This window comes from Notamacropus eugenii, chromosome 5 (assembly GCF_028372415.1).
Source record: "Notamacropus eugenii isolate mMacEug1 chromosome 5, mMacEug1.pri_v2, whole genome shotgun sequence".
NCBI lineage: Eukaryota > Metazoa > Chordata > Mammalia > Diprotodontia > Macropodidae > Notamacropus > Notamacropus eugenii.
Genome location: NC_092876.1, coordinates 65,034,862 through 65,057,679, shown reverse-complemented (window position 1 = coordinate 65,057,679; position 22,818 = coordinate 65,034,862). Strand labels below are relative to the sequence as shown.

At 42.3% G+C, this 22,818-nt stretch overlaps 1 protein-coding gene across 2 annotated transcripts in view; it reads right to left on the bottom strand.

Moving 5' to 3' along the window:
* RCAN3 (RCAN family member 3) overlaps positions 1–21,705 on the bottom strand; it is a 31,491-nt gene extending 9,786 nt beyond the window's left edge. Inside the window, exons 1-2 of one of the 2 annotated variants that reach the window (XM_072609329.1) lie at positions 21,570–21,705; positions 14,382–14,633 (exon numbers count right to left, since the gene is read on the bottom strand). In XM_072609329.1, the coding sequence (XP_072465430.1) occupies positions 14,382–14,576 (195 nt within the window). In that variant the 5' untranslated portion in view covers positions 14,577–14,633; positions 21,570–21,705. Of the gene's footprint in view, positions 1–14,381; positions 14,634–18,372; positions 18,432–21,569 lie in introns of those variants that run through there. The other variant, XM_072609328.1, reaches the window with a different exon arrangement.
* Positions 21,706–22,818: the final 1,113 nt, after the last annotated feature.

Below are 22,818 nucleotides of genomic sequence, written 5' to 3'. Positions count from 1 at the left end.
TGCATTGAAGTGAATTGTAAATGGCATGGTCATGCCCCTCTACTGAGGAAAGGATGAGAACAAGAAGAGCACTACCACCAGCAGTCCAGAGCAGAGGCACAACTGTTCTGGGGTCAACATGGCCACAGTCTCCAGGAAACCATATCAGGCTTGTTCACAGCTGATCTGTGCTCCTTCAAATGCCCAGAACAAGGACAACCTAAAAGAATCATGTCCAACAGTAAGAACAGCATCGTCCTTCTGAGCCTCCCCTGGATAAAAGTGGAGAATGACAATCGTCCCAGCAGCCATTTGGTGGCAGCTCAGGTTTGGTTCCTAGCAAGGACTGCCAGACTTACCGATGGTGGACAAGTGCCTGGGCAGCCTGGTGGAGAATGGCTGCAGGGAGCAGGAAGGCCATAGGCCAGAGCCAGCAAGTGCTCTTCCTCTTCCTCCTCTGATGTCACCCCTAATGCCAGCCACAGACCCTGCCCTGGGGGGTGAAGGTGAAGGAAGGGAGTGCCCATCCCGAAGGAGAGCTTCCAGTCTGGCCGTCTGCCTGCTCTCTGGTCACAGAGCCCTATGGCGTGCATGGCTTCCTCTTGGTGGAATGTGAGCTCATTGAGAGCAGGGGCTGTCTCACACTTCTATTTGTATTCTCTGAGTCCAAAACAATTCTTGGCACATAGTAGGTGCTTATTTTTTCCTCATTAATTAACTCTTTCTTAAGTATAGTTTACTTTATTCTAATTTTGTTACAATGAACAGTACTCATACAGCAGAAATACTGCAATTTTCTATTATAGAGATTAATTAATCCAAATACTTCATTCTTCCACCATGCCAGATGAGATCTTTATCAGCTAAGAATCATTTATTAAGCATCTACTATGTGCCAGGCACTGTGTTAAGTCCTGGAATACAAAGAAAGGCAAAAACCCAGCGGATGCTCTTAAGGAGCTCTCAGTTTAAAGGAGGAGACAACATGCAAACATCTATTTACAAATAAAATACAGACAGGAAAAATGGGAGGTGATTTTACAGGAAGCCAGGAGGTAGGCGTGAGGAGTGAGAGCATTCCAGGCATGTGCTCCTGACTGTGTGTATCAAAATGATTAATTACAAAACCAATGCATGCCTGCATGATTCAAGGAGTCTGCTGTACCTGAATTCTCTTTAAATTGACTCTTTAAAATAAATCTGCAGGCATTCCTAAATGCAGAACGATGCTCTATCTGAGTGCTATGAAGAAACTCTTCTCAGGCATCAGAGGACACTAAAGGGGGCGGGCAGCCTGAGCACTTTTTTTTCTGAGTAATTTAATCATTTTATCAATAAGGCCAGCAGGTTATTAACAAGAGGATGGTCATTCAACCCTTTTTCTTAGACTGAAGACCCCTGCTGGCAGTGGGGTTCACACTTTATGGGCCTGTGAAGAGGAGACGTCCTGAGGGGTGGCAATTAACTTGGACTGGCTAACACAAAGACAGGTGCGGGCTATATTAAAACGAAGGTCTTGAGGTGTGGTAACTTTGGTCAGTCAAATCTTGGTCAAAGCGACATCAATTTCCATATCACCAATCTTGATAATAGGGAGAATCAACCTTTCCCCAGACCTGTCTGAGTAAGCACAATGAGGAGGAATACACTCATTAGCTGAAGCTTAGAATTTCCTTTACTGTCTGATTAGATCTTGACCTGGGTAAAAATCTCTAAGAGAAATTTCCCACACTGGTTGGTTTCTGGATAAGGAAGTAGAAAAGAGGAAAAAACTTGGTCCTAGTAAAATAATCAGTTATTGAACATGAGAGAAATATTCATTTCTCACATTCCCCCATTTGATTCTAATTGAGACATGAAGTTTCCTCTATGAATCACTAATTGATATTATAAACATTTCATCAAGGATTCTTAACTATGGAGCTTATGATGGGTGACAATGTGAGGGGAAAAGAGGGGGAAATTGATTCACGCATCGACAAAACCAAGAGGCAGGCCCTTTGGTAAGTAGAACTTACAGACAAAAGACAAGAAGGGAAAAAGTAAAGAGTAAACAAAAAACTATCCCTAGAAGGATCAGAAGTCTCAGACAGCTGTCTGATTCTTGGGACAACATCTGATGCAGCTCCCTGGTCTGGGTGTGGGGAACCTGAGTACTTCGAACAACTACTTACACTACAGAGAAAATATTCTTCTCAGAAGCTGAAGTAAAAGCTGAACACACAGAAACATGGCCTGAGAATCAAAATGCTGCCATTCTATTTTAAAGCTTAAGACAGATTCTTATAAGCCTGGAGAATTCTGATTCTCTGTCTTATTTGTAAAGAACTGAGCAAACCTAAAACCTCTATATAAATGTTAGATATTAGAATTACCCACAAAAGAGGCGAGAACCCGGGGGCATGGCAGAGCGCAAAAAGGCTCTTCTATGTGTCCATCCTGGTACCCTCTTTTACCCTTCACACACCTGCACTCTAGGACTCCTGGCATGGGCACAGAAAAGAAAGATCCAAAAGACTGGTGGGCAGGAAACGAGTGCTTAAAATATCTATAAAGATAGGCAAGTGGAGAGCATTTCTCCCAGAGATCTGAGCTATCTATTCTTTGAAAGTGGCTTTAGATGTGTTCTAATGAAAAAATGATTCCTAAATTATCTAATAGCAAAAAATTAACTGACCGAAGCAATGACACATTAAATTACTGGATCACCTTATGGAAGGTGATTGTGGTGGTGATTATACAATTACTATAGATAAAATACCAGTTATCCCAGCATTCTTAGGGTGAGGGGCACAGGACCTCCCTGAATTTGAAAAACTGGGACTAACTCTAGGCCCCATCCCAAACTTTTATTTTTTTCCCAATAAGATACAATAGGATAAATGTGGAATCTTGAATGAGTTCAAACAATCTAAACCACAATTACAAGGAAGGAGAGCTATAGCTAGACAATATTACAGGAGTTTTAGAGGATTGAAAGTTTGATCAATTCAGACATACAAGAGAGGTACAAACCTTTATTTTTAATAATTTTGATCACTTGCACCCATTAAAAAGTGGCAGCTTCTACAAGAGAGAGATTCCTGGATTCTCTTACCAAAAACTCACAACACAAGGATCACCATCCCAGGAAGGGAGTGAGGGTAGGGGTATATGGTATGGGACTAGGTATGAATGGTGGAGAGATAAGGAGGAGGCATTCCCAAAGAGAAGGTGAAGCCTGTAGGTCTTTGGCATATTAAAACTTTTAGCAAAATTTAACTGTTTATAACAAATTTATGAATATACTTGTCACAGTAAATGATAAAATAGAATAATAATATGCATTTATACATTTATGCATCTATGGCTTACTAAAGGTTTTGGTTTTCTTTATATGTGTGCATTATCTGTGATTTTCCTCAGTATGCTACAAATCTCCAAAAATTCCCACTTAATTATTAATGGCCAATCCACAAATAAGCAAAACTGAGAATGTGGAGGGATAACTGTAATTTTATCTGCTATACCCTTTCAGTGCTACTTATGGAACATTTCCTTTTGCCAGTGGAATATCTACAGGAAATCACATATGTTATATAACCTGAGAAATCAATCCTGTTATTATTTAAAGAAGAGTTCCCCAGGTAATCCAGATGAGAGGCTGAAAACAACTTAAATCACCTACAGTGGCTAAATTTATTTATTTTATTAAGAGGATTTGTTCTGTGAAGTTTGGGTTCAGTCAAAGGGCCATACTTGAGACCCTAAAGGGTTACATGTGGCCTTGAGGACACAGGCTCCCCAACTCTGCTACACCATCAAGTCAAATATTAAAATGACAAGTACTATCTCCTCTTGTGGGAGAAGAGAATACCAATAATGTCCCACTTTAGAGGGAATGCAAGCCAGGATAAAAGAGCAAACTCATTAAAGGAGTCAGAAGAAGCCCCAGATCAGATGGGCACCAGTAGCCACCCAATGGTGATAGGTGGTATTTTTTTTTTTTACCATGTTGTTCCTTCCTCCGCTTCTCCTCTCCTCCCTTCCAAAAGGAGAGGTAGGGAAGTCCACCAGTCTGGTGAAGTACAATACAAGGGAACAGGCCACTGTCCATCCCTTTGCTTTGATAGTAATAAAAAGATGAATCTACCACACTGGGTACTCTAAAGGGGTGGGTGGGTTCACAAATTTCACTGCTGCCCCTGGTGCCCTAAGGCAGGAGATCTGTACATTTCAAGGGTCCCCAGTGCTGAGATGGGTGCTTGAAATGGACAAAACCACCTGATCTAGGATATACTGGATAGAGGGTTCTCCAGCCGGAAAACAAAAAATTTCTTCTGTTTGGTAGCAAGGAGACAGAAGATATTTACTATAGTCAAAAAAGGCATATGCCAAAATATAAAATACTCTAAATGAAGAAAAATACCATTCTGATAGCTTAATAATGCAACATGGACACATAAGGTTTAGAAATTTTGAGATGTCAAAAGGAGAGAAAGGGCAATGTATGTGGGGAGAAACTTAAATCTACAAACTTGTATCTTTCACAATGCTTTCCATCAGTGGAAGGAAAATGCTAACTGATACACTACTCCCTGCATCAGGGAAACAGATAAAGGACAACCCAACCACCAAGAGGAAAATAGAGACTGTAACTTGTTTTTCCAGCTATTTACTATGTATCTCTATAGTCTGAGTTTTTGGAATGAAAATTCTCAGAAGGCTGAGTCTTGTATAAATTATAATCCATGATGTCTAGCTGAATGTCACAGTATACTGCAACAATAAATAGTACTGATGAAATCATGTTAGTTTATTTTTCACAGTCACAGACTGTCAAATTAAAAGTAAGAAAGACTGAAAATAGCTGTATTTTAAAACATTAAGAATACTCTCCCTCTTCAGTGGATGTAACTAAAGAAAATGCAGTTAAAGTATAAAAAGATTTGAAGAAGCAGTCTATCATAGTATTAAGAACTGGTAGAGGAGAAAAGTCTGGGTTCCCAGCTCAGTTCTTTGACTGGGTTCTGAGTTCTGAGACTTTGGATAGATCATAATGCGATCTTAGGCTGCATTAAGGGGAGGCTTAGCAGTCTATCACTCAGAATAGCGAGTAGTTATTAAGTGCTTCCTTTGTGCAGACCCTGTGTTAGATGCTGGGGGCAGAAATATCAAGATTCAAAGGTCCAGGCCCTCAAGGGGCAGACCTGGACATATGAAGCACGTACAAATTACAGGCCAAGTACGTTGATGGTAATCTGGGGGCAGGGTACAAGGCAGGGTAAGAAAGGCTTCATGCTGAAAGTGGTATCTGAATACAGCTGGGAAAAAAGCTGGGGAGGCAGAGAGGAGGGTGGAAGGAGGCTGTGCATTTCAGGCCTGGGAGACAACCAGTGATATAAAATCACAGAGATGGGAAACATAAGAACAGCAAGAGATAATATGCTGATCATTCTCAAAGGATGATCAGGGAATTTCAGTGGGGCTAAGAGGTCAAAACTATTTTCATAATAATACTAAGACATTTTAATTTTGAATATGGCAAACATAGATAACTAAAACCCATGTAAACAGGAGTGCTTAGTGGTGGGGTCCTTAATAATTATTAAGAACATAAAATGACCCCAAGACTAGAAAATCTAAGAACTATTGGACTAGACCACAAAATGGGTGAAAGGGTATTCTGTGCTGGACCTGACTCAGGCTAGGACCTCAGTAGTGTAACTTGGAAGGTGGAACAAAATGAAACACTTGCAGGTGCTTGCAGAGTTAACAAAATGAGATTTATTTAGCAGAAGCCTAAGAAACCCTAAGATGGGCATGGGTATCCCCTTGAGCTGATTCTGCTGAATGCAGCTCCCACAGAGATCCACCAGCCATGCCTCAGAGAGCCTGTTCCTCTCCTCAAGGAGATGAGATAGTGAAGTGAGTCCTTAGAGCTCCTTGAGCCAACTAAATCTTGAAGAACAGCTCAAAATTTTTCAAAGAAAAAGTAACTGAGCCTGCATGAGAGGAGGGATTAGGATATTGCTCCTACTGCAAGGGGAAAAACGTGCAATGACATAAGAAAGGTTGGCTGGAGCCAGGTTATGAGGGGCATTAAATGCCAGAGACAGAAGTCTGTACTTGATTCTGGGGGCAGTATATTGATTGGGATTTACTGACCAGGACCACCTATGCTTTAGGAAAATCACCTTGGTAGCTGTGGGGAGGATGGAACAGAGAAGGGAAAGAAGGGAGATCAGTTGGGAAAAGAGAAACAATTGGGAGATTGATTATTAGTCAAAGAACAAGAAAATGAGTTCTGTCTTGGGCATACTGAATTTGAGATTCCTATAAGATATTTCATTCTAAATGTCCAAGAAGCAGTTGGTAATGAGGGAATGTGGTTTAAAAGAGACAAGGCCTGGGTATACAGATTTAGAAGTCATTTGTATAGAAATGATGACTGAATCCATAGGAATTGACAAGGTTACCCAGAGTCTAGACAGAAAAAGGAGACCAGATCTGAGCCTTGGGGATACACTCACAGTTAGGGGCCAGGACAGGGATAGCAAACTAACAAAGGAGATGGAGAACTAGTCAGAAAGTCAGGAGAACTAAGAAGAAAAAGAGTTACAAAACCTCAGGAAGGAGAGAAAATACGATAAAAGACTGACTGACAGAAAGACCTGATAATTAAGAGCTCCTTGTTAACTCTGGAGAGTAGTGTGGGCGGAGAGATGAGACCAGAAGTCAGAATGCAAAGCACTGAGGAGTGAGACAGAGATGAGGAGGGTAGAGAGCTTTCTCTAGGAGGGCAGCTGTGAAAGGGAAGAGAGATACAGGATGATAGTTTGAGGGAATGGTAGGGTCAACTGAAGGTTATTAAGAATAGGAAAGATCCAGACAGGTATGAAAGCAGCAAGGAAGGAAATTACAGAAAGGGGAGATCTGCCAGAGATCAAGGGTACACGCAAAAGGGCTGATCTTGTCAAGGCAAAGAACTGCCCTATCGCTAGAAACTAGAGTAAAATAAGAAAGAATGCGGGGGGTGGTGGGGGGGGGGGTGGTGGTGGTGGTGGTGGTGGTGGTGGTGGGAGGGCAATGTCTTGGGATGTTGAGCTATGGTAAAGGGGAGAAAAGGGAGTTGAGTGCAAATGGCCTCTACAATGAGGAGCACTGATTGAGCAGAAGTTGCAAAAATGGCAAATTTAGGCATGATTGAAGGAGAATCTTTCAACAGCTAGAACAGAGATGGGGAACCTGTGGTCTCGAGGCCACATGTGGCCCTCTGGGTCCTCAAGTGAGGCCCTTTGACTGAATCCAAGAGGACTTGAGGCCACATGCTCCCCACACCTGAATCTAAAAGAAGAAGAGGCACCTTTAGGGGGCACTACTTTAAGCAAGTTGTCAGGGATCTTCTGCCAGGTATAGATTTTTCCTGGAGAGGTCCCAAGCTGGGCCTTTAGTTTCCTCACCTGTAAATGAGGGAGTGTAGGAATATTAATCAGGATGATGTCCAAGGTTCCTATTCTATGAATATCTGATTCTGTAAGAGTATGCTAAATCCTGCAACTAATTAACCTCTATTAGTTTTTTCTCAAAATACTGTATGATATACGTATTCTTTCCTTTATGCCTCTTCAGTCATCAAAGTAAAAATGACTTTCATCTAAGAATTTTAATTCCAATAGAACTGGGTCCCACCCTACTGCCTCCCTGTAGTACAGTGGAGGTTGACTGTGGGTTCCTTAGGTTGGATTAGTGGTCCCTATTTCTCTTTGAATTTGACACCACTGATGTAAAATGTCACTGGAAAAATGTATAACTGGAAAAAATGATAGGCCAGTCATATAGTGAGAGTAAGAGCCAGCTGATGGACAGTCTATGTGCTCCGTTGCATCCACTCAATGTCAAGGGAAGTCAGAAAGGTCTCTAGCATTTTGGGTGAGCCCCATGGAGAGAACTTATGGAAAAACATGGACAAAAGTCCCATACTGGAAGACGTGGATGGGCTGGAATCTGCACTGCTGGGTACAATGTCCACATCAAGGAAATCACAGACACATAAAATATTGGGAAGAGATTTAAATCAGCATTCAAATCATTTAAGAACTTGGCTGTCCGTATGCCAGTAAGAGCTCACATTTCAGTAATACCTGTGCTTACTCATATAATGACCCCGTGAAGCAGGTAGTGTATCTATGAGGAGGGAAGGGTTCAATGACTTGCCCCAGGTCACACTGCAGTTAGGCAGCCAAGTGGAAACCTGAATCCATGTCTTTTGGTTCAAATCCAACAATCTGTGAGCTATGAGACAGGTTAGTTAAAAACAGAAATGCCAGCTCTTCTAGTGTTTATATTTCCTTGATTTTAATCTAGAATATTCATTCTCTGTTCTTACCAAAATGCACAAATGACAAACGTAGAGTCAAATGTTTAAGTTCATGCTTAGAATTAAAGAATTAAACTGAAGCAGTAGAGATGAGTATTTATGAAGACAGACTAAGGGATTTGGGTCAATTAAGAGCATGGCTCTAACAAGGTCAATCTTGCAGGTTCAATCCCTATACGAGCTACTGTCTATTCTGTAGCCACAGGGTGGATCACTAATCCTTGCCAGCCACCTCATGAATAAGCATTATTTGTTCGAGGAATGAGGGACAATCAGGAAAAAAGGATGGACGGTTCAATGAAAATCCACAACTACGACTAGAGACAACAATTCAAAGTGTATCTAAGCATTCAAGGAAGTCTCTGTTCTTTCTTCAGTAGAGATTCACATAACACAGAAAAATACTTATGTGAAGGGACAATAATATTATAATATTATATTATAATTAAAATATATAATTCTATTTATAAATGTAATATAAATTCTATTTCTTATATTGTAACTTATAATGTAAATTATACATATTATATATTATTATGATACAAATTATATATTTCTTCATAAGGCCAACTCTCTGAAGAAAGGTTGTGCCAAACATTATGTGCTGAATGCCCACGGATGCCATTTTGTATATTATGAAGTGATAATTCCTTCTCAGTATGATTTTACTCTACAGTAATTTCAACATCTTAAGAACTGCACATTTATAGAAAAATTCAGGCTATTTTAATTTTATCCTTAAAGAAGCATAGAGTAAATATAACTGTATCATGTGACAACTTCAGATTGAACTAAGAAAATAAGATGTTAAAATACAGTGCTATTAACAAAGCTACCAAGATGTGGCCTTTGGTGCATCTATTCACATAGTCTAGGGTGTGTGTGTGTGTGTGTACACATAAATACACACATACACAATAGATACATATACAGTCCAATGTGTATATACAGACAGATATACAAACCATAAAAATCATTTTCAACCATTTTTCTATTTGCTGTTTTTGATTCACTTCTCCCTTATATAACAGAATCAAGGTAACATTTATATCTGGCAAGTGGAAATGGATATTCACCTTTGAAGGCAAATGGCACTTGTGTAAAAATTTAGACCAACACATTCAGAAGGATTGGAAGGCTATCAAGACAAGAACCATCTTAATTCAGGAATAAACTAAAATCCTTTTGAAAATAAAATGCTTAACTGCACTCAAGATCTTCCTGCCTCTACTGTCCAAAATGTGATCTCTTTTGCACTTACATGGCTGCTGGAGATTACTCTAGCATTAAATTATCAAAATGAAGAGAGATGAACAAGAAGAAAAAATGACATTAAGAGAAGAAAATGAATGAAGAGTGGGACTCCTCTCCGCTTCCATATATTTCCTCCCCTTTGTGTTCACCTGAGAATTGCCTCTATCTGCTTAGACAGGATGTCCCCAAAGTCTAAGTGCATTTTTAAGTGTCTATAGCTTTTCAAACCCCTCACAGCATGCACAGTGACACACAGAGAACACTGGGCTCTGTCCCTGACCGCTGCTGACTCTCAGCTTCCATCTCTTTGTCTAAAATGGGGATGATGATACTTGCGCTACCTTCCGCACATGGTCATTGGAAGAAAACAGCTTTTTAAACTGCAAAATGCTAAGGTGGATATAAAAACACATTCCATCTGAAAAATCTCCATCAAACTGCTCAAAGTTTGCTTCATGGCAAACACTGTGAGATCAGGTTAAGGTGCAAGTCATCTTGGTCAGAGTTCTCATGAATATAATTTTCAGATGAATGAGAAATTGCACATGGCTTTCTCCTACAACAAATATGTCACAACTATCTTTTCTATTTAAAGTATGGAAACTAAATGCTAAATTTGGTTTAAAAGACACACACACACACACACACACACACACACACACACACACACACACACACACACACACACACACACACACACACACCCCATGCCTGAATTTAGGAAAGTAGAGAAAAATCAGTGAGGGTGCAGAGACAGAAAAAGATCACCAAATTCTATTTTAAGACTAAGTCAGGGGAAGGAAGAAACTTTCACAAAGCAGATATTTTTGTGGAAAATGCAAGCACTGATAAATAATAGAAGGGAAACCTTTCAGTAAGAAATTAATAACCAGGGCACAAGTTGCTTATTAATCCATTCCCAATGCCATCCATTCCCTCCAAAATGTTGCCTCTAAAACACAGGTGCGACTATGTTACACCAGTGACTGTGACAAATTGGAGAGTACCCAGAGAAGGGCAAGCAGGCCAGGCAAGGGCCTTGAGTCAGTGTCCCACGGGATTGGTTGGAGGAATTGGGGATGTTGAGTCTAGAAAGGAGAAAATTCATAGGGGCCATGATAGTTTTGTATAAGTATCTGAAGGGTTGTCAGTGTGGAAGAAGGATTAAACTTAATTCTGTTTGGTCCCAGAGAAAACGGGAAAAATGATGGGTAGAAGGTGGCAGGGGGTTTCCATTCTTTGGAGATCTTCAAGAAAAGGCTGTCCACTTCAGGAGATGGACTGTACTAGACAGTGACTAGTCCCATCCAACTCTGATTCTGTGATAATGTTACCTCCACAGCTCCCTATTGCCTCTAGAATGGTCTGGCATTGAAGGCCCTCTCAACAGTCTTGCTCCTATCTACCTTTCCAAGCTTTTCCATTTCTATTATTCTCCATCTCTGCAAATCAAATTTCATCTCCCTCCTGTGCACCTTTGCATCAGTAAGAGGGTCCTCACCTTGTGTGCATGTCCTCCCTCCTCACTTCTACCTCACAAAATTCCCAGGCTGTCCTCAAAGTCCAACGCTGTCATAGCCTTTCCTGACTCTCCCACAGATCCATATCTTCCACCCCCTTCTTGAAACTCCTTTGATGTGCTTTGTATTGACTTATTTGTGTACATAGGACAGCCCCTCAGGAGGATGTAAGGTCATTGAGGAAAGACACTTTTTAACCTTTGAATCATGACTGCCCTGAAACAGAGTAGGATTGAGTTTGCAGGGCTGAACTGAATTTTAGTTATTCATGACTAAGACCCAAGGAAAGGATGCAAAACCTACTTTTATTTCCAGGTGAATAAAAAACCAGAGAAGGTTAGGCATTTGAAAAATGAGCTATCATTTTGTTCCAGCCAGCTGCTAAGAGAAATATAATTAGTCAGATGATATAAAGGAAAATCTCATTCAGAATTTGTGATGATCTTACCACATTCTACATAATTTTTATTGTGTAAAAAGCCAAAAATAACATTTGGATAAGAATTTGCCTCCAAGTAAGGGTAATTTAGGCTACATCAGTAGCTTCTTGAGCTTACTACCAGCTCAGAAAATTAAGGATTCTTTCAGTGTTAAGATTCAGCAATTACTTCTTAGATATGAAAGGGCATCTAGGCTTCTGATCTGTCACTACATTATCTCTGAGTAACTTTGGACTGCTCACAGTACCTCTTCATGCCTGTTTCCTCATACATAAAGACTAGGTGATCGATCTGAAAGTCTTTGCCAGCTTTAAATCTTATGTTTTCAGAATGCAGGCCTAAAGTGAACTGCAATTTACTCATCAGCTTCATTTGACCTTAGTGGCCCCTCACATCAGCTCTTACCATATACTATGCTCAGCAGTCTAAAACAACATTCTGACTTTTATAGGCCATGACTCTTATGTTTCATTAAGTCATACAGACCTCTCTGCCCACACAAATGAATTAGTGAGGTTTTGCTACACTTATAAATTTTAGACTTGCCAAAGCAGATTTCTCAAGAGCAAATGAATCATTCCCACATCGTTTAAGGCTACAGAGTCTAGTCCAGGGGTGCTTGACCTTTTTTGTATTATGGACCCGTTGGGTAATCTGGTAGAGCCTACTGTTGGAGCTCCTTCTCAGAATAAGGTTTCTGAAGGCATTTAAAAAACATACAGGATTACAAAGGAAACCCATTATTTTTAAATATATGTATTAAAGTATATAAAAAAGTGTGTGGAGCCCAGGTTAAGAATGCTCTGTTCTCTACATGCTGTATCAGAGAAGCATATATTCCTTTGGATTACTTATTATGCCATCTGTTAAGGGTCAGTCAGCTAGCACAACTACTACATTGGAGTCTGTGAAGGTCAGAGGTTGGTGTACATAAGTATATGCACATAAAAATATATATTATGTATATATCATATATACATGATATATATGATACACAAATCATATATTTTAATGTGTATATACACATGTGCGTATATTCATTCATTATTTATTTGGTGCCTACTATGTGCCAGGCATATTACCTCATTCGGTCCTCACAACAATACTGCAAAGTACATGTTATTATTATCCTCATTCTATATTTGAAGGAATGGAGGTAACCTGAGGTTCAGTGATTTGTCCAGGGTCCCTGAGCTACTCTGTATATGGGTCACAAGTTGTTCAGCAGGACTTAGTGGTATTATGCTGCTGGAAGTAGAGTGTGAGGATAGTACTGATCTCAGGGTTAGAAGGCACATTGGAGAGCATCTAGTCCACCCCATATTTGTTGGGTTAAGAATCTTCTCTCCAGCACCCCTCACCATTGCTCACTTGAATCCCCTCCACCCTACTCCAAGAGGAGACCTCATTTGGAAATCACTAATTGGTGAGAAATGTTTTCTTACACTGAGGTGGGTTAGTTCAATAGACATCAGAATGCCTGCTCTGTACCTAACACTGCAATTAGTTGTAGAGCAGAGGGCAGAAACCTTTCTGGGTTGGTGGTGCTCCCACTGCTGACCTTGTATTTGATAGTCTGTCTTCTTCAGATACTTTCACCAGGATCAGCACCTCCATCTGCTCCCTGCCCATGACATGAACCATACCCTGGAAGAAGTTCTGACCAGGGGCCCTACTCTTTTGGTGATTGACTGCCACTCCAGGAATGCTTTCAGAAAAGAAAGTGCCAGGCATGCTAGACTTTATCCCCGCTTTAGACCACCGTTTCTACAGTCTCCTTTCTAGTTCTGGAATCATGAACCATAATCAAGTTAATTCTGCCTGTATTCCTGTGTACATTAGCAAGCACTTCAATATTTATTGGAAAAACAACCCACAGCTCACATTTGTATGCTATTTTAAGGCTTACAAAATTGTACACATATTATTATTTCCATTTTATAGAGGAAGAAACTTAGACTCAAAGTCCCATGCTTACACAACCAAAACTAAAAACCCAAGCCCCCAACTCTTCAGTCCAGCGCTCCTTCTACCAGACCACAGAAGGTTTCAGTGATATCTCAGACACCAAGATCCCAGCAGATAGCCAGTGACAAGTTTTAAAAAACAAAATCAACAGGCCATGAAAAAGTACATTTCTTCTCTACTTCCCTTCCTCAGCGTCACTTTTCTCTAACACACCGAGGAAATTTCTGTCCACAAACAAAACGAAGATGAGGAAACAAAAAGATCACCCATGGGCGATCTTTCAAAAGTGCCCAGCCAAGTGCCATGCACCGGCTCTACTGGCCACCTGGAGAAGTGAAGCATCCTTTGAGAGAGCTTCCTGGAATATGAGTGAGCCCTGGAGGGCTGATCCATATGAAGCTACAGGTATAGCTTCTATGTGGCCACATGTTCTATGAACACAGAAGTCATCTACAGTAAACCTCCTCACATTTCGTTGTAGGGTTCCCTGTATAATTCGAGAAGGGACAGGGGATGAGCATTTATATAGCCCCTACCATATGACAGGCACATCTCCTTTGATCCACCCAACAACCCTGGGAGGGACTATTATTATTTCCATTTTATAGATCAGAAAACTGAGGCAAACAGAGGTTAAGTGACTGACTCAGGATCACGTAGCTAGTTAAGAGTCTGAAGCCAAATTTGAATTCAGGTCTTCCTGACTCCAGGCTGAGTGTTCTGTTTCCTGCACCATCTAACTGCTTCCATCCATGTATAAGCATAACCAATACTCCATCCAACTGGAGAAAAAGGTATTTGGTCCAATTAGGATTCTATGACTAATGATCTCTAACCCTAACATACACACATATTACCTACCTTCTGCTCTTGCACCTCAAACACAGTTTCATGTACACTGCATGCAAAAAGTGAGGTAGGCAGATCACTTAAATCCATCATCTCTTCCAACTCATCCTCATTTTCACCAAAAATCATTTCTTCCTCCTCTTCTTGGTCACTGCTATAGAGGTCTGACTGGCTATCACTCCAAGACTTCATAGCGTCCCTTAGCATTATCCCTGAAGTGCAGATCTTGTCCTTTTCCTAAGTTCCAGGATGTTAACAAGGCACCTGTTGTAAAAAAAAACAAAAACAAAACAAAATCAGAGATAAGACCAAAGCACAAGCTGGGCACATACCCTCATGACAGGCACTCGTAAGCTGAAGCACTTTTATTCAGAAAAGATGAATGGACCCCTGGCTTGCTTCTTAAATCAACTAATCTCAGCCTTCTACAAATGAACACTATCAATATCGGCTTTTATTTTCTATACAGATTTCTTATGCCTACATATAGCTGATGAGGGGGAAAAGTCAAAACAATTTTCCAGCATGTGTGAAAAGGCCAATACACAAAAAGAGATTTTCAATTTGCAAAATGGCTTTAAAGTGATAAAAGGAAAACATGAAGCACAGTTGTATCTGCATGTTTGTTTTTCATTTAACGTCTCTACAACACTGAAAATGGCAAATTGGTAGGTGCCCACATTGGCTAATTTGCCATCTGCAGCTGGAAATCTGTTCTCTAGTGGTACAACTGCCTTTTCTTAATTAGTCAGTTCCTTTCAAAGATATTAAGGAAGCAAAAGTTCTCTATGAATTTAGTCATTACCAGTTCTAAAAATACTTCCTGTAAGTACTGAGATAAGCCAAAGGACAGAAAACCTTAAACAAGCATCATTATGGAATTCTCGTAACTAGAGAAATGAAAGAGATTTGGATCAGTTCTTTCACCCACCAGGTCCAGAGCAGAACTCTATAAAACAGGATTCTCTGAATAGCTTAACTTGCAGAGACATCAAAGGTCAACCTCTTGAAGTTGTGTGCTTTTTAAAAATAAAAAGCTAGCTTAAAAAAATCAGAGGAAGTGTTGCATTATTATTTTGCTAGGACTTTTCAGAGAAGTAGAGCAAGGAGATGCTAACTAGCTGGTACCCAAAGTCAAAGAGGCAAACTGTTTTCCAGTGATGATTTCTCTTTTTAAAGTTCCATCCTGGAGAAGTTATGGTACATAAATGTGATGGAACACAACTGTGCTTATCTTTTACTAGCATAATGACGAACCAGGATTCTAGAGGACTAATAATGAAACCGGCCACCTACCTCCTGATATAGAGGTGAAGGACTCAGAATGCAGAAAGGACATTTGGGGAGGGGGGTGCCCAATGTGGAAATTTGTTTTGCTTGACCATACATGACATGTATGTAATGAGTTTTGTTTTCTCTTGTGTTCTCAGTTAGAGGAGGGGAAAGGTGGGGTTAGAAGGGGAAAGAGGGCAGATTTTGGGTGATTAAAACAAGCAAAGTATTTCTTAAAAATAAATAAAAATGAACAAATTAAAGTTCCATCCTCTTATTCCTCGGAAGCAAAATCAGAACAACACAGGAAATAGTACTTCCTGTACCTGAATTTATTTTTTCACTTTTCATTATGTGATGATACCTTCATTTCCTGTTTTCTCCTTTTCTGTCTTTAAGACTACAGTTAAAACACTTATCCTCATTGCTGCTATATTCTTATTAGCTCTCTATTGCCCTAGAGTTTTTTTTTAACTGGTTTTTAAAGTGATTGCACCAAGGTCTGAGGCACTCTATTACTACTATGGTATACCAGGAGCATTTACTGTGACTGTTGTCCACTTCATACATATACACAGAACACAGAGTCTTTGCCTCATCTGAACTCTTTGTTCTATGGCTGAACTCAAATTATCACAAAGAGATTAGTGTCTTGACAATGAAACTGATGTCACTGCAACGGAGTAATTAACATATATCCCTAAATGATATGAGTAGTGAAAGGACAGAACAAAAATGAAAGCTAAATCCTCTATCTTCATTTTTTAAAATGCTAGTCTACAAAATTTTAATAAGATATTTGGAGTTAAAGCTAACTAATGCCCTATACAATGTCTCAATGTGGCATGAAGGTGACCTGCAATTCTTGAACTCTGTGCAAACTCTGGTCAAAGTCTCCTAACTAGGGTAGGGCAACAAGTACTTTCTTGCCAGATTTAAAGGATGTCTACTTATATTCCTTTACTAGGGTAGAAACAATAAAGCTTGGCATCTAGCTAGTAAGAAGACTTTGTGGCTGGTATGAATTCATACTCTATTCTGCAGTCAACCATAAAGGAGACATACTCAACAGGGAACCAAGATCTTCATCTCCACTCCATCCCACAACAATTGGGTCTCCTGCCCTTTTCCCTTAATTAAGGGAGTGAGTGTGTTATTCTTTTTGCTCCCAGAACGGTTTGGGGTATTTGCTCCAGCATAAAAATCCCTGGTTATTATGGCCAGCCTGGCTGACAAGTCTTAACAACTAGCCTAGGCTTTAGGGATGGACTATGTGCCTATCTGCCAAGGACCAGAATAGCTAAATTTGTAAAGTTAGCCAGTTGGGAATTATTTCTTTCCCCAGACATAGAAATCCACAAAGACAATCAACTATAATGTGAAGTGATTGCTATCTATATTGCAGAAGGAATCAACACTTGATAGGGTGCTTGTGATCGGGAACCAGCCCTAGGACCATGTTTCTTGCCAAAAATATGATCTCAGAGCTGGGGACCAAGCACAAGCACCCCATTACACTGATGAAAACACAAATCTCTGAAAGTTTGAAAATAAAGTCAGCTTTAAAAATCATATGAATTTTGTTACCCCACAACATAGTCTTCATGAGCTTGTGGCTAGGGAAAAATATTTCCCTGCTGGCTAATATTCTGGTAGTGAGCCTCTACAAATTTAGCTATGCCAGTCCTTGGTAGATAGTCAGGATTTTGCATTATTATGTAACAAACATCTCAGCCACATTGGAATTAAGAAATTGGCTGTCTCTTATTAAAGGCAACACAAATACTCCTTGGCATAAGTTCTTTCACTGTAGAAGCATGTGAGATTTTTTTTGATAGAGCTCACTGTCGAGTATTTTCATAAACTCCCACCAACATTCTTACTATAGCCAAATCTGAACAAAAACAGGAGCCAGGCTAAAAACATCAACTGGCTGAAATGACAATCTTATTGGAATAAAAAACAAGGTGAATCAGCAAGCATTAACAATCTGTGAGGGCCAGTGCTAAGCCAGACTCACTGGAGCTGTGAACTTTTTCTCTGTCTGACCACGACCAAGACTGAGCTGCTACCAACATTTTGTGCCCTCGAAGCACCAACTCGGGAAGGACGACTGGCATTAGCAGCAGAATGGCCTGCAGCTGTCCCCCTAGCTTCAACAAGCAAAGGTCTGCATGGATCAGGGTTTAACAGCCTCTTTCCTGCCAACTGTAGCTAGCAAACTAGAGTCTAGCAAACACTTCTTCTTGGGCACGTGAAATGAGTGAAAAACTCCAGGAAAAACAATTTTCTGTCCTTCTACAATATTCCTTCTGCCAGAGAAGCCTGACAGTCTTTCAAGGAACACTGTCAAGCTGCTTTATAAAGCCCACCAAATAATCTGTCATACTGTCTATATTAAATTCTGATCGGGCAGATTACTCCATGATTAAAATATTTATAAAAGAGCAGTATTTTCTGCTGTTATGTAGATTTGGAACTGGTTATGACTCGAACATATTCTTTTAAAAACAATGGGTTTCTGAATCTGGCTCAATCTATCGAAACACAAGCGGAGTTAATGCCCTCACTAGGATCACATCATCCTTCTTAAGTCTGTTCAAAGGGGTACCAGACAAACTGGGATTCTATTTCCAGCTCTACAAAGCAGTTGCTGAGTGACCTTGGGAAAGTTATTTGACTTTTCTGTGTCTCAATCTCTTCATCTGTAAAATAAGAAAAAAATACTCACAGATGCTGTTGGGTTTGAACAGATTTGAAGGCAATCCACATTCCTCAAAAATACTAAATATTGTGGATTTGTGATTCTTCAGAGGTTGCTTATTATACAAGCCTTTTGCTTGCTCCTCCCACTCCCTCCTCATTTCATCATTTACTGGCAGGAGCTGACTATTTCTAAGAAGTGCTGGGAAAAGGTTTGCTAAGGACAGAAGTTTGTACTATGAGCAAAAAATAAAAATTTCTTTCTGGATTGGATTCCATGCTGTCCCTATACCCCACGAACACAGATTTATCTAGAATCAGTCATCACCATGAAAGTTCCATGCTTCAGTGTGGATGAGGGTAGGAATTTATTTGGCTGGACAGGGGAACCAAGAAGGAATAGAAAAATTAGTTGTCAAACAAGATGAGGGAAAATATCAAGCTTTTAATATTTAAATTATATGACTCAAAAGATGTGATATTTACTTATGTCTAGACTGTAGTTCATTTCCCCCAAATATTTCCTCCACTTCCAACTACTGAAGAATCGATCTCAAGACTATCTGCCTTTTGAAAATTATATAAATGTCTTCAAAGCCTGAGATTTCCACCCTTGGGGGGAGGCAGGCTTAAGGAACTCTTGTCTGGTGCAACTCAATATCTTACTATTTTTCTTGACAATTATTCCTAAGGGTTTTTCTAATATCACATTACTCCTCTAGCCAATCGACAAATTTAATGTCTACTTACAAAGCTCACAGAGAGCTGGCCTTAGATTCAGGAAGATCTGAGTTCAAGTCTGCCCCTGACATATACATACTGGCTGTCTGACTCTGGGCAAGTTACAACCTCTCGGCATTCGGGGCAACTCTCTCAACTGTTAGGTGAGAGAGAAGGTGTGTGTGTTCGTCCTTTGTTGCCGAATAAGACCATGCCGTCAGAGAAATAATGACATGACTTGCACTTGACTTTGTTTTGAGTGAGAGAGGGCTGTGCAGGTCACCAGCCTCACTTCTCCTCCAGAGCCATCTGAATCCAGTGCCAGATATTCATCAAGATGACTGGAGATGACTCAGGATGAGGCAATTGGGGTTAAGTGGCTTGCCCAAGGTCACACAGCTAGTGAGTGTCAAGTATCTGAGGTGAGATTTGAACTCAGGTCCTCCTGACTTCTGCACTGGTGCTCTATCCAGTGTACCACCTAGCTGCCCCCAACATTAAGTGACTTGTCCAAGGTGACACAGCTAGGAAGTGTAAGAGGCCAGATTTGAACTAAGGTCTTCCTGACTCTAGGACTGGTGCTCTGTCAATTCTGCCATCTTGCTCCCCCTGAGAGAAGGCATAGAGTTTGAAGGGTAGAGGGAGTGCTCTCATCTGGAAGTTCCCTATACCAACGAAATCACAGGGTCAGACACTAGACACCTTTTCAATGCCAAATCATAAATGTCATTTTAAACTTGGAGGGAAATGTGATTTTCCTAAAAAGCATTGAAAATCTCTTTTGAAAGAACTTGACAAGGTTTTTGTCAGCAGCATGGTGATAGAATAAAACATAAAGCTGACTACATGGCTAAGGAATAAATGGGCCCCTTGGGTTTATAGGTCTCACACCAAAGGACACCCTTAAACCATCTCTAGACCACTTCAAAGATTTCATCAAATTGAAACCAAACTGAAAAGATGTGATTCACAAGCATGTGAATGTAGCTGCTTTCTAATCTTTTAATGAATCAAATTGTAACAGATCACAGATATCCGTAAGAGACAGTTGCTTCTAAAAACAACAAAAAAAGCACAATGGAATATTCTTTGAAATTACTGTAGTCTCAGATGAATGCACCATACTAGCTTGTGTTAGGTAATTTGCGATATAGGCAAACCAATTTTCTAACCCCCTATGATTTCTGTGAGCTTCTGTTTGGGGCAAATAATCTTGAAACTTTCTTCTGACTATAACATCCTATATCCTAAGGGCCCTTGCTTTCCCCTCACCAAATATTCTGTGTTCCAAAGTCTTTCTAATCCTCTACATTCTGACATATCTTCCAGAGTTTTGCCGGTCTATTCCTTTAAATAATTCGTTTGGGTCTAACATTAGAGGCAACCATTAGCTGTGTTTATGGGGAAAGAATTCACATTTAAGGAAGGGCCAAGTATAACCTTTTTTTAAAAAAAATTCACACTTCCATTGTGCTTTAAGGTAGAATGTAGGCACTATGGTATATTGGGAAGGGAACAGGATTTAAAATCTGCCAGCCCTTTCTTTGAACCTGGGTTCAAATTCTGGCTCCAACTCTTACCACAACCTGTGTAATTTTAGACAAGACACATCAGTTTCCTTATCCCTGAGGCTAGTAGTGGGGCTGGTTGATTTCTCTGTTCTGAGGTCCTTTTCAAATCTTTAAAGATACATACATACATACATATATATACATATATACACACATACATATATATGTCTGGGACCTATACACAGATACAATACCCACACTTGTCTGATCTCAAATGTTATTTTCCCCATTTTTAGAGACGGGCGGAGGTTAGTCCCTGCAGGGTGGCAGAGTCCCCAGGCGCCAGGTTTTCTCACTCGTGCTTTCTCTAAGCTGTCTCCTCCCATGGCCTCTCCCTGCCATTCACAGAAGAGAAGCCTGGAAGGGGCCTCACTGCCTTCTGTGCCCAGGCAGGAAGTCCAGAGTCGGGGAGCACAAGTTTGGGGAAGTTACAGAACCAGCCTGGCCACTGTCACCTGGGCATCTTAGAAAAAAAGCATCTCACCTAAGGGGCTGGCTTCAGAGCAGACCCGAACCTGACCATGGCACCGGGCCCGGCGCTGGGCAGACACCTGGCAGATGGAGGGAGGGCATCTTTTCTGCCAGGGACCGCAGGGAGGGGCGGCTCGGGGAGGCAGGATGCTGCGGGGGTTGGGGCATCTCCAGGGCTGCAGATGCGGCCTCCTCCTCCCCCAGACCCCGGGCCGGGGGGTGCCCCCTCTTCCCGTCCGCCCCCCAGGGGTTCACAGCATGGGGGCGCGGGTTTGGAGGGGGAAACTGAGGCTGGCGGGGGAGTCACCAGCCGAGCACGAAAGGGCGCGCGTGTCGCGGGGACGCGCGTGTCGCCCCTCCGGGAGGGGCGGGGGCTCGGGGTGGGGTTGGGGGTGCAGCTGGCAGGGCCCGGGGCCCCGCGCGGGGGAGGGCGGGGCCGGGAGGCCGCAGCTGTCAGACTCACCGCAAACTCCCGAAGACGCGGGCGGGTCGGCGGGAGGAGGGGGCGCGGGGCTGGAGCCGGGGCGGGCCGGAGCGGCAGAGGCGGCGGCGCCAGCGCACCGAGCCCCAGAGGCAGCCAGGGCCGCCCGCGCGCCCCCGCGGCCCGCGCGCGCCCCCGCCTCCCCTCTCACTCCTCCCTCTCGTTCCCCCTCCCCCCCAGCATCTTCTCCCCTCCCCCTTCGGGAGAGCCGGGGAGGCCCGCGGAGGGAGGGAGGCGGGAGCGGGACGCAGACCCGAGCAGGAAGCGAGCGGTCCTCCCTCCCCCTCCTCCTCCCCCTCCTCCCCCTTCTCCCCGGAGCTCCGGGTGCGCCTGCGCAGCTCTCGCTCTTCGGCTCCTGACCCCTCCCCTCCCCTTCTCATTCCCCCCTCCCCATTTTCCCTCCTCTTCCCCCTTCCCTTTCTCTCCCTCTCCTCTTCTCATTCCCAGCTTCTTCCATCATCCCCTCCCCCTCACCACCGCTTTCTCTCCCTTCATGCTTTTTCCTTTCCTCTTTTCCCTCTTTCTTTCCTCCTCTCCCCCCCCCCTCATTTCAACCCTCCCATCTCCCCCCACCCCTTTCCGTTGGAATTGCTGGAATTAGAGGAGGAAAAGGGGGAGCTGGAAGCGGACCCTCCCGCAGGCTTGGCTGCGCGTGCGCATCTTTGTCTTCTGCCCCTTCCCCTCTGGGAAAGAGGTGGGGGAATGACAGGTTGGCCCCCTGCGGCCCCGCGCGCAGTGCGCATGCGCCCTCCTATCCCCAAGCTTCTCCGGGTCTCCGCTGTCACGTCCTCCGTCCCTGTCCAGTCCCCAGCCTGGCCTTTAGGGCCGGGGCACGAGGGGAAGGGGTTCTCCCCGTGGAGATGTCTCAGAATGGAGAAACTGAGGTCAGGGAAACTGAGGCAGGGGAGCAGAAGGCTGGACCTTGGGCTGGTGGTTCCCAGGCCAGCCTTAGAATGAATCCAGAGCCCTGGAGTCGAAGTGACTGCACTGTGCTCACAGCTGACTACTGGCCACGACCTCAGTTTCCTCCCTTGTTCAACTAGGTAACCTCTAAGGCAGGGGCTCTTCACCTGGCATCCTTGCCCCCAGATGCTAGCAGATATTTTCACCTTGTATGGGATGAGGAGGGGTACATCTTCATTTTCACTGATCACTACCTGAAATTTGGCATTTCCTTTAATGAGTACTTGTGAGGTCTGCCCTTCTAAGCAGTGGCACCTAAAAGCCCCCC